The sequence below is a fragment of the Alligator mississippiensis genome, chromosome 14 (assembly GCF_030867095.1).
Source record: "Alligator mississippiensis isolate rAllMis1 chromosome 14, rAllMis1, whole genome shotgun sequence".
Taxonomy (NCBI): Eukaryota; Metazoa; Chordata; order Crocodylia; family Alligatoridae; genus Alligator; species Alligator mississippiensis.
In genome coordinates this window covers 42,543,034-42,556,390 of record NC_081837.1, presented here as the reverse complement: position 1 = coordinate 42,556,390, position 13,357 = coordinate 42,543,034, and the positions used below count along the sequence as shown (strand labels likewise).

Sequence of the window (13,357 nt, the reverse complement as noted above, 5' to 3'; positions counted from 1 at the left end):
CATGTACCCGAAGCAGGGCAGACAAAGATTGCCATTGTGCTAACTACAGCTGTCGGGTCTAGATGAAAAAAGAACAAAAATAACCCAAGAAACCAAGGAGCATGCTATTAAGAACATGTGCCCTAGAGTTTGTGGCTCTGGCATCATGTCATGGAGTAAGAAACGTGGCTACCCTGTTCCAGGAGAGCCTCTTTCAGGTAGGTACTGGCTAGTAAGTAAGATGCCAAACTTAAGTTAAGGCATCATTAACAGTAAATGACAAGGTAGGGCAAGAGGGTGATACAGCAGTGGAACATTCTTCTCCTTTCAAGTCTGACAAACAAGGTGATTGCTTTAGCTGCTACATATCTACCATAAAAAGGGGAGGTGGAAGGGAGAGGAAGGAATCAGCTGCTTGTTTTTACTTTGCCCATGCACTCACACAGCTGCTCCCAATAGAATTTAATTCACATTGAAGTTTTTTATGGATCAGTCTGACAAATTCCTGAAAACATACATATTTAATTAACTTGTATTATGCCGACTTCTCCTCCACAACCCACAGCTACATACATTTTTGGGTAGAACATTATGACACTATTTTTGTCAGCAGTATTCTTATATAAAAGCTATCTTGCTTCTTTCAAAAATATCTTCATGTACATCACATTTAATCATGGGATTTTAAATATTGCCCATTTCAAACGGACCCTATTAAATTAAGGCCAATCTTTCTAAATCACTGAAAATGAATTTTAAATTAGGCTTGTTCCTTCAAACCCACCATGCCTCTTCAAATTCTGTCACGTACAAGCATTGTCCAGAAGCAGCATCTACCGGTACAGCATGGTCTTCCTCACGAATACATGGCTGTTCGCTACAGGAGGAACCTCTGATGGGTACAAAGGCTGACTGATTTCTCTTGGTGTTCAGAGTCTCAGAGTTTTTCTAGCACCATTAGAAACTGGTTATGATGTAGGGGGAAAAAGCAATAATAATTGGAAACTTCACTTTTCCACCCCCAACAACTCCTGTGTGTTCATCGCAGTGGCTTCAGAATGGTATCAGAAAACGTATTACAGGCACCTTGCCACATAGAGATGCAGGTGTTTACAAATGAGCACCTACGTGTTCTCTGAACTTAAGTTAGTTGTAAGTACCTTTTCAATATGCTGTGTAATAAGCACATTCAGTAGTACTATTCCCCTTGGAGAGATGCTTAAGGTATTCAAAATGCATCATCTAAAAGGGGTAGCTCAAACTCTTGAATTTCAGGGAGGTGCAGGGACCTGAGAGAGAGAAAGAGAGAACACATACATATGCAGAAGTGCCTCCCTTCCTGACTGTTAGCAAGCAAACAAGTGGCTGTTCAATCTTGTAAGCTTGCAAACAGTGTAACCTGCTTTGAGCTATTATTTTTAAAAAAAATTGTACTAGGTGGTATTGGCCTCTGCCTCAAAGACATGTCCTTTTCTGTTGATGATCTAACTGCTGCAAACAGGCTTCTTCCTCTCGCTCGCCAGGTGCAGTTTGCCTCTTCCTGTTCTGAAAGCACTGCAAGACAAGCACAAACACCTACTTTGTTATCTCACACTTACACTCCTGAATATCATTTAATTTCTTTGACAAGCATGTTCTCTCAAGACATACAATGCAGAAGAATTGCACCAAAACATTTAGATCAGGGGTGTCAAACTCCCTTGCCTCTTCTTCCCCCTGCCCCAGCCAGATCAGGACCACAAGGTTCTTCATAGCCTGGATCCAAACTCACTTCTGGCAGCTGGACCAGTAGCATTATGGAACAGCAGGGTCAACGCAGCTGTCGTTCACCCCTCTGCCACAGACACGCGTCCTCCATGGGGGTCTCGGTGCCAGAATTTAGTACCAGGCCCTGCCCAAAAGCCCCTTGCGATGGATGCAGATAGTGACACCCCTGATCCAGATTCATTACAAAACCAAATATTACTTCCTGCTAACTCTTGCCACTAGGTGGAGATGATGCATTATTCACAGTAGATTGACTATGGTGAATAATGTAACATTTCTTTACCACTTCCAAACCACCGTGAAATGCTAAAAGTTTCCTAGAATACACTGGATTCTTGAGAGTTGGAGACCTCTATCATGCTCCTTTAAAAGGTCAGTCCACTTTGCACATCTTTTGTGAACTAAAGTAGTATATACCTGAACAGGTTACAGGTGAAGCACAATAAGATCCTCACATAGCAACATGCTGCAAAAAAGATGGGAAAGAGCAGAGACTGCATTGAGCATAACAGAAGATGCCCTTTCAAACTATAAAGCAATTCTTTCATGGCACATTTCTACATCACCTTTTTTGGTATAAAAATCCTTGGGAATTGTAGTAGAAAGTTTGTACTAGAATACAGTTGTGCTATCAGAAAAAAATAGATTAGTAGTTTTAACTGCTGTAACAAACACGGCATATACACACTGAAAACCTACTGCTGGGCAAGTGTCATTTATTTTACCGTCTTAATTGAGGCCTATATGAAGAGAATGAAAGTAGATGTACATTCATTACATTTTCCAGCTGAATGGCAATTTCAGGAATGAAACTACATTGGAGTGTTCTGGGTATGGTTTGTTCATTCTGTTGTGTTAACAGGGTGATTATTTTCTCCCCAAAGCAAAAGGCCAGGCAACTGAAATGGGCCATCTTAAGAGCAAAGCCAGGACAATTATGTTCCACCAGAACTAGAAATAAAGCTTCATTTTGTGTGTCATAACTACCAGTAGAATAGCAGCAGCTAGTGATGCTTTGGCAAATGATGTGGTCCTGTGACCTGCAGGTTTGACATAAAACAACCACCGCTGACTAAATGGGTGTATGCAAGGGGGTGCTTCTGCTGCTATAACTCTGGAATCATTTATCTGTAGCATCACTTACCTGCACTAAAATGTCCCAAAACATCCAGGGTAACTTACTTGGTTTTGGGTTTTTTTTGCAGTCCCTGAGGAAATTTTTCTGAAAACACAGGACTTAGTTCAACCTACTCTTACACCCCCTTCACACATACTACTTTCAACCCAGCTCAAGTTTACAGAAACTATAGGCCAACAGTACCTGTAGGGCCGAAATGGGATAACCAAAATATTGTGATCTTCACCATTTTGATTTAGTACTTCAATGTTAGCACTTCAGGGCAGATCAAGTGATTTGAATATAGATTCATCCTTCAAGCAAATTAACAAGCAAACGATAAACCTCCTGTATCAGTCCATGCTGTTTTAGCACATGCTAGATGCATCCACCTTGCCACATTTTCCCCAGAGGTCATAACTAACAGCATTAACCAAGCTTGCTTTAGAACTTGAAGTTTACAGCCAAGATTTTATTGATGAGATATGTGTGCCACCCCTGAAAAAGGGCTTAAGGTGGCTTAAAATGAAAGACAAATTAACTCACAGAAAAAGAATCACCAAACCAAACTAAGATGATATAAAACACAGAACAGCTGCCAAACCATACTCCAGAACTTGCAGAATTCCACCCTACCCAACGCACTTGCATGTCACTAAGGTGTGCGTCCTCTCACTGACCAGCTACTCTGATTCACTTCTTCCATGAAGGAGAGATTTTCCTCTCACGCTCCCCCCATCCCCGTAAAAGGCCAATTCCCCTGCCTCTCACTCATTTGGACGCAGCTGTGGAAGACTTTTTCGGCTGCAAAATGAAGCAGAGCAGTATTAGCCCAGGCTTTCATTATATACTTACAACAATGCCCAGTTCTTATCAAATTGAAACCTGCAACTTACATGTTTTGACACGCGATTCCATGTAGTCTTCTGTAGCAGCATCACAGCACAGAACGTCTTAGGCCAGAGAACATTTTAAGCGGCCAATTTTTACTGGCTTCTGCTCCGTCATCTGTGGCTGGTACCCTAGAAATAAAGACTTCAGTGCCATGATCAAACCCAAACTACACTTCAATGCTCTCTTATGGAAAGCTGCAATATACAGACCAATCCTTTCTGGCGCAGCTCTTAGCAAAAAGGGAGCTGACCTAAATGTAATTTGTAATTAAAAAGTGACAATAACAATAAAAAACCTTCTTATGATCTAATAACATCAGGGTTACTTCTCATACAAGTTTAACAAAAGACTCTTTGAGGGTTCCCAGGAGCTTACAAACAGGCCAATGTTCAGGCATCCTAACTAGCTGGTTAGAGTAACCACGATCAACTAATGCAATATCAATGTCATTATTCTCTTGTTCACTTTCTTCTTTCAAAATCATTTGCCAAATATTAAAATGACGAAGCCCTAAATACAAGCGATGCAATTTTCAAAAGGACAGCCAAACACTCAGCTCTCACTGAAGTCAATACAACACTGCTCAGTGCCTTTAAGGGCAGATTAACTCCACTGCAGCACCCAAATACCAATTGGCCTATTTCTGCCTACTCAGGCTTCCAAATTTTGAACCTGTCAGTTATGCCAAGAATACCACACAATTTTAGAACCTACTTCTTTGAAAAAGTACAGAATATCTATTGATGAAGGGACAAATAATAGGCAAAACACTTGTGCCTAATACAATGCACGTCTCATTATAAACAAGAATTTATTACTGTACTTTACATCAGACAAAAAACATGTACTGTAATAAGTCTGTACCTTTTGCATATGCATTCAACAATCATATGGTAAAAGGCACTCTAAGCAGAATGATGATCTATCCAGTGATGACAGGCATTTTCAACGCACTCCTCACTAAATTATCTAGAGACACGATCAAGCTACAATTCCCAAAATTAAACCATTTCAACAAGACCTCAACCCTGCACAGTCTCTGCACAGCCTCACTGTGGAAGTCTCTGCAGGGTCAGGGCCTCAGCAGGGAAGAGTACAAACAAGACAAATTAGACTTTAGACATTCACTTTGAGACTAACTCAAAGCCTTGGATAATTTTTCCCACGGCACATTTTAAATCACATGAAATCATATTGCATAACCAGAAAATATGAGTGCTAAGACACTACGCACATCCATATCAAAAGGACAATCAACATTTACATTAAACAACAACCTTCAGCCATCTGAGTTGAAATGACCACCTTCTATACCAAAAAGTCAGTCCCTGGCTGAACTGTCTACCTAGCCTGCCATAATTTAAAAACACAACAGTGGCCATGCGATTAAAACATTTCTAATCACAGCTACCATCATCCATGCAAGCCCAAATCCACAGGCAACTCTTGAGAGGCTCTGAGACCTCAGACTGACCTGTGTACATCAAGGACCAACTTCTAATATAAGAAAACATGCAACGAGTATGTCCCTGCCCAGCTTGTTAGCACTTCTGCATAAACATATCTAAATACATATTGTAAATTTTAAGTCTAACCCCAGCATCGTGGCAGTTTGCATACACAAACACAGTAGGTGTAAGTGGGAGAAATTTAGAAATTCGAGGGATTATAAAATAATCCTGTGTTCTAACTACCCTGATAATTCTGGTAGTCCATAGATGGAATATTCACAATTAAGTTTTTGTTGCAGTTACCAGCATCTATTGGCAAACATGCTGCTTGATTAAGTGGTTTTGTTTTGTTTTTTTTAATCAGGAAACCATTAGCTAAAATCTGAAGGAGGATATTCCCAACAAGGAATCTTATCTGGTTCTTTGCAGTCTCCAGGGAAGCCTGAGATTACATTCAGGTTCCCCAATAGAGAAACAGTGGGAATGGTACAAAAGGTCCAACGCAGATGCTCCAGAAGAAAAAGAAATAATTTAACTTTCATATACTACCTTTGGCAAGCGTAAGACAGCAAGTGTGAAAGAACATCCTAATAGACACGACCTTAGAACAGGTGCTGCCTTTTTCAGAAATAATAATTAGTACAATCTGGGTGCGTCTACACATTCGTTAATGCACTGTAAGTGCAATCTCCAAGGAACTCCAAGAAAGTCTAAGTTAACTACCAGGTTCCCCAACAGAGAAGATGTGGGGATGGCAATAAAAGGTTCAACTGCACTAGCAGCAAATGAAATAATTTTGTTTTCATATAAATATATATTACCTTTGACAAACTTAAGACAGAAAGCGTGCAAGGATATTCAAATAGATTCAACCTAGGATTGGGTGCTGCTTTCTTCAGAAAGAATAATTCATACAAATCTAAGTGCTATAAAGAACAACATGCCAAAATCTTTTGAACAGCTCAAGAGCCACGTTAAGATCCTATCAAGTAATCTTTAACTGGACAGTCTCTTCTGCAAGGAGGAGAACAACACTGCAAGACAGAAAAAAAGCAGCTGTCCAGCCTTAACACAAACTGCCTTGCTGACTAGAGAAAGCTACAGACAAAATTATTAACAGAGAAAAACACCAGAAGGGAGCTGAAAGGGATGACAGGTTTTTGCCTTCGTTAAAATTCATCAATCTCTAATTGTTTAAAACCAGAGGCTGGAAAAACTTGGGAGCACGTGTTCACACCAGAGCAGAGACACGAGAAGGACATGATCAAGGTTTACTCACACTTCGTGCGGAAAATACTTCTTATAGGCCTTAAAGGATGCCAGTGACACCGCACCGATGAGAGTTCCTTGAAGAAAAACAAGACACAGTCTGATGTCAAGGGTCTAACTTACAGGCCAGACCATTCCCAGGCTCTATCGTTTGGGAGGGACCTTTGAGATTTTCCTGAAAAGGCCTGTAGGCATTTAATCACAGATTTGTGCAGCTCTAACTCACAACTGAATGATTTCTAAAACCTGCTTTAAACAAAACTTTCTTTCTTGCTCCACAATACTCAAATCATCCACCCTGTGGTCTGAGAAAGTTAGAGAAACTGAGGTGGGAAGAAATGAAAGTCCATGAGTGATCTTTTATTTCAGAACCCCAAAATACGAAGAAGTGGAAACTCAGTGGGAAAAAGGGAAAAATATAAGAATCAACCATATTCGAAGATGGGAAAGGCATCTTCACTGACAAGGTATCGCGGTTGTTGCACAGTTCTCATTCCACAAGAACACAACTTCCATCTCTTGACAAAAAGTAATGCATAATTCTCATTCTTTGTAGAACTCAGCACTTTCCACTTTTTACCGTGGAAAAGTGAAAAACTGCCTTACAGTTTAAGCTTCTTTCACCTCTTTATTCCCCTTCTTTCCCCTGCAAAACGCAGACACCATATTGACACTGACACACTGCTAAGCACAGCTAGCCAGTTCTCTTTTCTTTTTCAGGAATATACACACACTTTGCAGAGCGCACAGGTATTTCAAAGGCAAAATTCCTACGTCACTCTTACAGGCATGCAAGATTAAGCAAAAAACAAACTATGATCCTGCATAAACAGATATGAAATAAAACAAGTTTCACTGCATCTCCTGTACAGTTAAAAAAAATACTCACCACTAATGATGATGATGGCAAATACATCTACAAAAAAAATGAAGTGAGTTAATTATCATAAAAACTGCAGGCATACCAATTAATTACAGGGAATATCGATTTACCTTGACTTCATTAACTTATAAATGCTTCTTATGGATTTAAGTTAAATGTCTTTTAAGACACATAAAACGCCTTCACATACGCATCTCTCGTAGCGAGCCCATTTCCACCTGGCTTTTATGGTAACAAAGGAATCAGTAAGCTTAAATTACTTCTTTCTTTTTACAAATATTGAAAAAGCTGTCTTTCAGATCTCAAAATGCCTTGCGCAACTTGCACGGATGATTTCTCAAAACCAGGAATACGTCTTCCTCCCGCCCTCACCCAAGGGAAAATCTGACCCGCAGATAGTATTACAATACCAAACAAAGGGAGTCACTTGCAATTTTCTGTGTGTTGACAATTGCTTGTTTTTACTTACTTAACCGACAAGATGGAATTCCAGGCTCCCATTGATTTCCACCGATATACTGAATCCTAGGTTCCCCATACATCGTGAAGCCCGGATAACACTGAATTGTAACGTTATCTCCAATAAGGTAAGGAGGTTTTGGCCCAGCGATTATTCTTCCATTAGGAATGTACAGTTCTGTCTGATTATCTGGAGTAGGTAAAGGTTCAGTAACTGAGGTTGTGGTCAACGGAGTGGTGGTCAAGGGAGTCGTGGTCAGCGGAGTGGTGGTCAAGGGAGTCGTGGTCAACGGAGTGGTGGTCAAGGGAGTCGTGGTCAGCGGAGTGGTGGTCAACGGAGTCGTGGTCAGCGGAGTGGTGGTCAACGGAGTCGTGGTTGGCGGAGCCGGAGTTGTAACTGAAAAAAGAAAAAGCCAAACAAAAAATTACTTTTTTGTCTAAAACACGAGTAACATGAAACTGGCCAATCTTACATGAATTTATAGTCTCACAAGCTTGTATGAAACAACCCCACCTCACTTGACCCCATTTGTCTTCCTGCCTGGAGCAGGGGGGCTGGGCCCAATGATCTCCAAGGTCCCTTCCAGCCCCTAACCATCTATGAACCCCAGAAAATGACAACTTGGCATGCCATGGGCATGTCTCCGTGCCAAAATCTTCAAAGGAGATATCTGGAGGTCCACACACCCCTTCACCAAGTGTTACAGCATCACACAAGTATCCAGGACTGACTCAGCACTTGATCAAGTGCTCCTACAATCTCTGTCCACCTATGACCCTGAGCTTGGCAGGCAGATGATCAAGGCATCACTTTGCAGCTACCCCCAGCTGAAACACACACACAGACTGAGAAGTTACTTCCACCATTTCAGATGTCTTGTCCTTATACACACTACTCAGTATGCTGTTCCCACCCCGCTTCATGCAGTAGGGTAATAACATGGCAAGAAGCCTCCAGGCTCAAGTGCCTAAGGCACATCCACCCTAGGAATGAGAATAAAGGTAAATGGAGTTGAAAGAATTCCCGTTACTGGTGAACAAATACATGCCACCTACAGGGGAGCTGCTCTAAGCCTTTTAGATGGACTGGGACTGAAATTTAAAGAATAAAGACAACTCACTTCTTTCCTGGACACCCAGAAGCAGCAAAACCACAGCTACGAGCTACTTTGCAGAGGCAGGAGCACCCACTGTATCTGAGCTTCATCCCATCACCCATGCCAAAGCTCAAACAGCTGTAACCTGCAGAGCATATCCATGCTGCTCAGGAGTGTTTTTGGAGAGGTGATAGGACACTGAATTATACCCACTACTAATGGAAACAGCCAAGGACTTGCAGAAGAAAAGGAAAATTAATACTACTGATCGATACTGGAAAAAACACAGATGTGGACCCAATTCTCTAAGACCCACCTCTTGACCAGGGAGACCCCTCCAACAATAACCTGATCTCCAGCTTCACATTAATCAGTCAGCAGAGAAAGCAGCACCCAAGAAGCTCCTTGCCACCATGCGCATTGCTGGCTGGAGCCGCGCACTGCCAGGTGGCAGCGCCCGTTCAGGCCATGAACCTCCCAAGCGCTTGCTGCCACCATCCACAGGGGCTGTACACCGTGGGCGTGGGTCTGCAGGAGGGCGCACACCCTTCCACGCACACGCTATCTACCCAAGGTGTGCGCTCCCACTAACCCCCTGGGTGCAGGCTCCATGCTGCTGCCAGCTGCAGCCCTGCGCTCCCCCCACTCCCCTGCCAGCTGCCCAAACTGAGTGGGATGCCCAGGAAACTGAGGAGGTACCCCGACTGCTGCAGCAATGGCAGCAGCAGCAGCCCAGCCCAGCAGCTGTGTTCTGCCCGGGTCGGGCTCTTCCGTCCACAAAGGTGGGAGTGAGACGTGCGGGCTAGGCAGGGTACAATTAGTTGGAGGGTGCCCGTGGTCCGGATTTTGCCCGCCCCTGTTCTAATGACACGCCGGGTGCAGGCGGAAGCGCACCTCAGAAGGATATCTGCAAAGCGTTCTGGGGTACAGCGTTACTCCGGACCAAACAGAAGTTGGCTCCAGGGGAAGAGGAGAATCCAGCTAGGCTGGGAGTCTGCAGCCGGGTTCCCATAGCAAGAGCCAGGCTCCCTGCCACGCTGGCTGTTTTCAGAATAGGAGGGGGGAAGGGCAGCACAGGGAGCTCATTCTTGGGACTCCCCAGCTGGTGCTGAAGGGTGGGGTGGGCGAATTGGAGCTCCCCTGCCTTGGAGCTGCAGGTAGCTCATCTGGGGGAGTTCCTCGCTGCGATGCGCGCTCCCAGGGGGCACAGAGAGACCCGTGCCCCCCGGGACTGTACCCGGGGCAGGCGCAGGCTCGAGCTCCCATCCCGCTTCCCTCTCACAAGCCGAGGACAGCACAGGGATTCCTCGCCCCAGCGCGCGGGGCTGCTCCCGGCGCGAGGCTCTGCCTGTCTCACGGTTCACCAGCCGCGCCTGCTAGGCACCCACGTACCTTCGCTACGTCCCCGTCTTCAGCGCACGCACGGCTTAAAAAAACCCACGTAAGCTCATTAAAAATTAAAAAAAAAAAAAACAGATCAGACAAGAAATGAAGTGGCTCCAACTTACTCAAGTCGCAGGTGGGTATTGTCGACCACTTGTCGTATTGATCGCAGATCAGAACATTAGGCCCGTTCAGCCGGTACCCCTCGTCGCACGTAGCGTAGTACTTGCTGTAGTGACCGCTGGCACGTGTTGCTTTCCCGTTTTTAATGACGATGCGCGGACACGCGGACACTGAAAGAAAAGGGATCAAAGACAAAGCTCTGACACGGATGTGGAAAGCTCCCCTAGAGCCGCAGGGAACGGGGTTTTCTCCCCCCACCCCGTGTTCAACGAGACGCATGTAAAATGCGCTCCTCCTCCAACGTATTCGCAAGGGCTCCGATTAGCGTTGCTCGGGCGCGGCCGAGGAGTCTGTACGAAACGCGTTACGGCGGAGATCAACCCGGGGGCGGGGCCGGAAGGGCCGAGACCCGTGAGGCGCCGCACTCACCCAGCGGCGGCAGCAGCAGGGCGGGCAGCAGCGCGGCGAGCCGCGGAGCCCAACGGGCGGCGCGGGGCATGGCGGCGGCGTTCCCGCACAGGCGGGCCACGGGCTGCAACGGCCGGCGCGCGACATGTCGGCGGCCCGCGCTCTCCAGGCGCGGCGCGGGCTGAGCCGCGGCCTCGAGCGGACAGGGGGTGGGGCTTGCGCCTGGCCCGCTCCTCATTGGGCGGTGAGAAGCGAAGAGGGCGGGGCCCGCCCTCCACCCGCTCCTCATTGGGCGGCGCCGCCAGCGGGCCGAGAAGCGCGCGGCGGGGAGGGGGTCGGCGTCCCCTCCCATTGGCCGACGCCGCGTGGGCAACGTCCGGCCGCAGGTAGAAGCGCTCTGGGGGCGTTCTCGTGTGTCCGGTCGCAGCCCGCAGCTCGCTTCTGTCTCTCTGCCGGCGCTGGCGTTGCCCAGGGACTGGTGCCAGGAGCAGGGCACAGCGGAGAAGGCTGCTGGTGCTCACTGCGGTGCAGCCTAAGCCCCTCTGTCAATGCAGTGCAGCACGTGCCTGGTTTATACTGCGCTAAGCAAGCACAGGGCAATGGGGGACTGGGCGCTGTCCTGGGTGCTAGGGCGATCTCTTTCCCCGGCACGTGGGAACAGCACAGCACAGCTCATCTAGGGCACTGCACTTGTTGCTAAGTGTAGAGTGCTCTGTGTGTGTGTGTGTGTGTGTGTGTGCGCGCGCACATGCACGGCACACTGCACAGTCAGTCTGCCCTCGTGTGAAGTTTACTTTCAAATGACATAACAATGCATCCTAGATCATTTACCCCTACCTCACTAGTGGCCTACAAACTGCTTTTGTGAGCATCTAATTGTCCTGTGCAGCTGTGCCAGAAACAATGCGCAAACAAAGCAGCGGTCCTGCCCTGCTATGGGCAGCCTTGAAAGGAAGGGGCACTAGTCCCTCCCACGGTTGCTCCTTCCCTAGCATTGACCGTGTTGTGCTGCAATGCAGGATGCACACCTGCGTGCGTGCGTGCTGCACGGGGCATGGGCTCCTGCTGCATGGGCAGCGCTGCGGCAGCACTGGTACCACCGGCAGTGGTCTTGGAGACCTCAGACTCACCTGTATACATCAAGGACCAACTTCTAATCTAAGAGAGCCACATCCGATAATCCTTTGATCTATATCAGCAGAATAACTGTGATTGATCTTTCTTTTACATTTTTTAAACACAAAATGAGTATATCCCTGCCCAGCTCCTCAGCATTTCCACATAAGCACACCTACATACCTATTGTAGGTTGTAAATCTATTCCCAGCATCATGGCAGTCTGCATACTCAGACACAGCAGGTGCAAGTGGTAGAAATCTAGAAATTAGAGGTATTATAATATAATCCAATGTTCCAACTACCCTGATAATGCTGGTAGTCCAGAGATGGGCTATTCACTATTGAGTTTGTGTTGCAGTTACCAGCATCCATTGGCGAACACACTGCTTGATTGTTTTTCAACAGGAAACCATAAACTAAAATCTGAAAGAGGATATTTCAAGCAAGGAATCCTATCTGGTTCTTTGCAGTCTCCAGGGAAGCCTGAGATTATGCTCAGGTTACCCAGTAGAGAAACAATGGGAATCAGATAAAAGGCCCAATGCAGATGCACAAGCAGCAAAAGAAATAATTTTGCATTCATATAAATATAGATCACATTTGGCAAACTTAAGACAGAAAGTGTGTAAGGATATTCAGATAGCCTCAACCTAGGATTGGGTGCTGCTTTCTTCAGAAATGAATAATTCATACAAATCTAAGTGCTTTAAAGAACAAGATCAAGATGCCAAAATCTTTCAAATGGCTCAAGCGCCATGTTAAGATCCTATCAAGTAACCTTTAACTGGACAGTCTCTACTGTAAGGAGGAGAACAACACTGCACGACAGAGAAGGCAGCAGCTGTCTAATGCTAATGCAAACTGCTTTGCTGACCAGAGAAAGCCACAGACAAAATTACTAACAGAAACAAACACCAGAAGGGAGCTGAAAGGGATGACAGGTTTTGCCTTCCTTAAAATTCATCAATCCCTACAGGATCAGTCATAAAAGGGAAAGAGAATCTGCCTTGATCTCTCTTTGGTGAAAACAGGGACTAACCATTCTCAGACAAATTCAGAGCAAATGCAGTCCTTTTTCCATCTCTGAAAGGCTCATTTAACTTCACTCCCCCCAACCAAAATGATCAATCATGCTTTATTAGCTCTGTATTCAGCAGTACATGGAGTGCAGATAGATTCCCTGCAAACACAAGTAATTGTGGCTGAGTGGTAAAGGCGGTAGACTTGAAATCTACTGGGGTTTCCCTGCACAGGTTCAAATCCTGTCAACTACAGGACTGCCAGTAGGGCTGTGCGAACCTTTAGTTCTTGATTCGATTCGGCGGAGATCCGGTTCGATTCAAATCAGAGGGCTCTCCAAATTAAATCAGAACCCTTGGAAAGATCTGGACATAGACACAGCTTTAAA

The 13,357-nt window shown here is 45.5% G+C and overlaps 1 protein-coding gene and 1 non-coding gene across 2 annotated transcripts; one reads left to right on the top strand and one right to left on the bottom strand.

Annotated features, from left to right (window-relative positions):
* Positions 1-481: 481 nt before the first annotated feature.
* On the bottom strand, positions 482-11,068 carry LOC102564779 (mucin-2). The gene is made up of 7 exons (XM_059717572.1): positions 10,852-11,068; positions 10,425-10,592; positions 7,830-8,216; positions 7,367-7,393; positions 6,488-6,554; positions 3,760-3,885; positions 482-1,533 (listed from the first exon to the last, which is right to left on the bottom strand). The coding sequence occupies exons 1-6, from the start codon at positions 11,066-11,068 to the stop codon at positions 3,801-3,803; spliced, it is 951 nt and encodes a 316-aa protein (XP_059573555.1). The 3' UTR covers positions 482-1,533; positions 3,760-3,800.
* Positions 11,069-13,141: 2,073 nt separating this feature from the next.
* On the top strand, positions 13,142-13,223 carry TRNAS-UGA (transfer RNA serine (anticodon UGA)). The gene has a single exon. It is a non-coding gene; the product is annotated as a tRNA-Ser (tRNA).
* Positions 13,224-13,357: the final 134 nt, after the last annotated feature.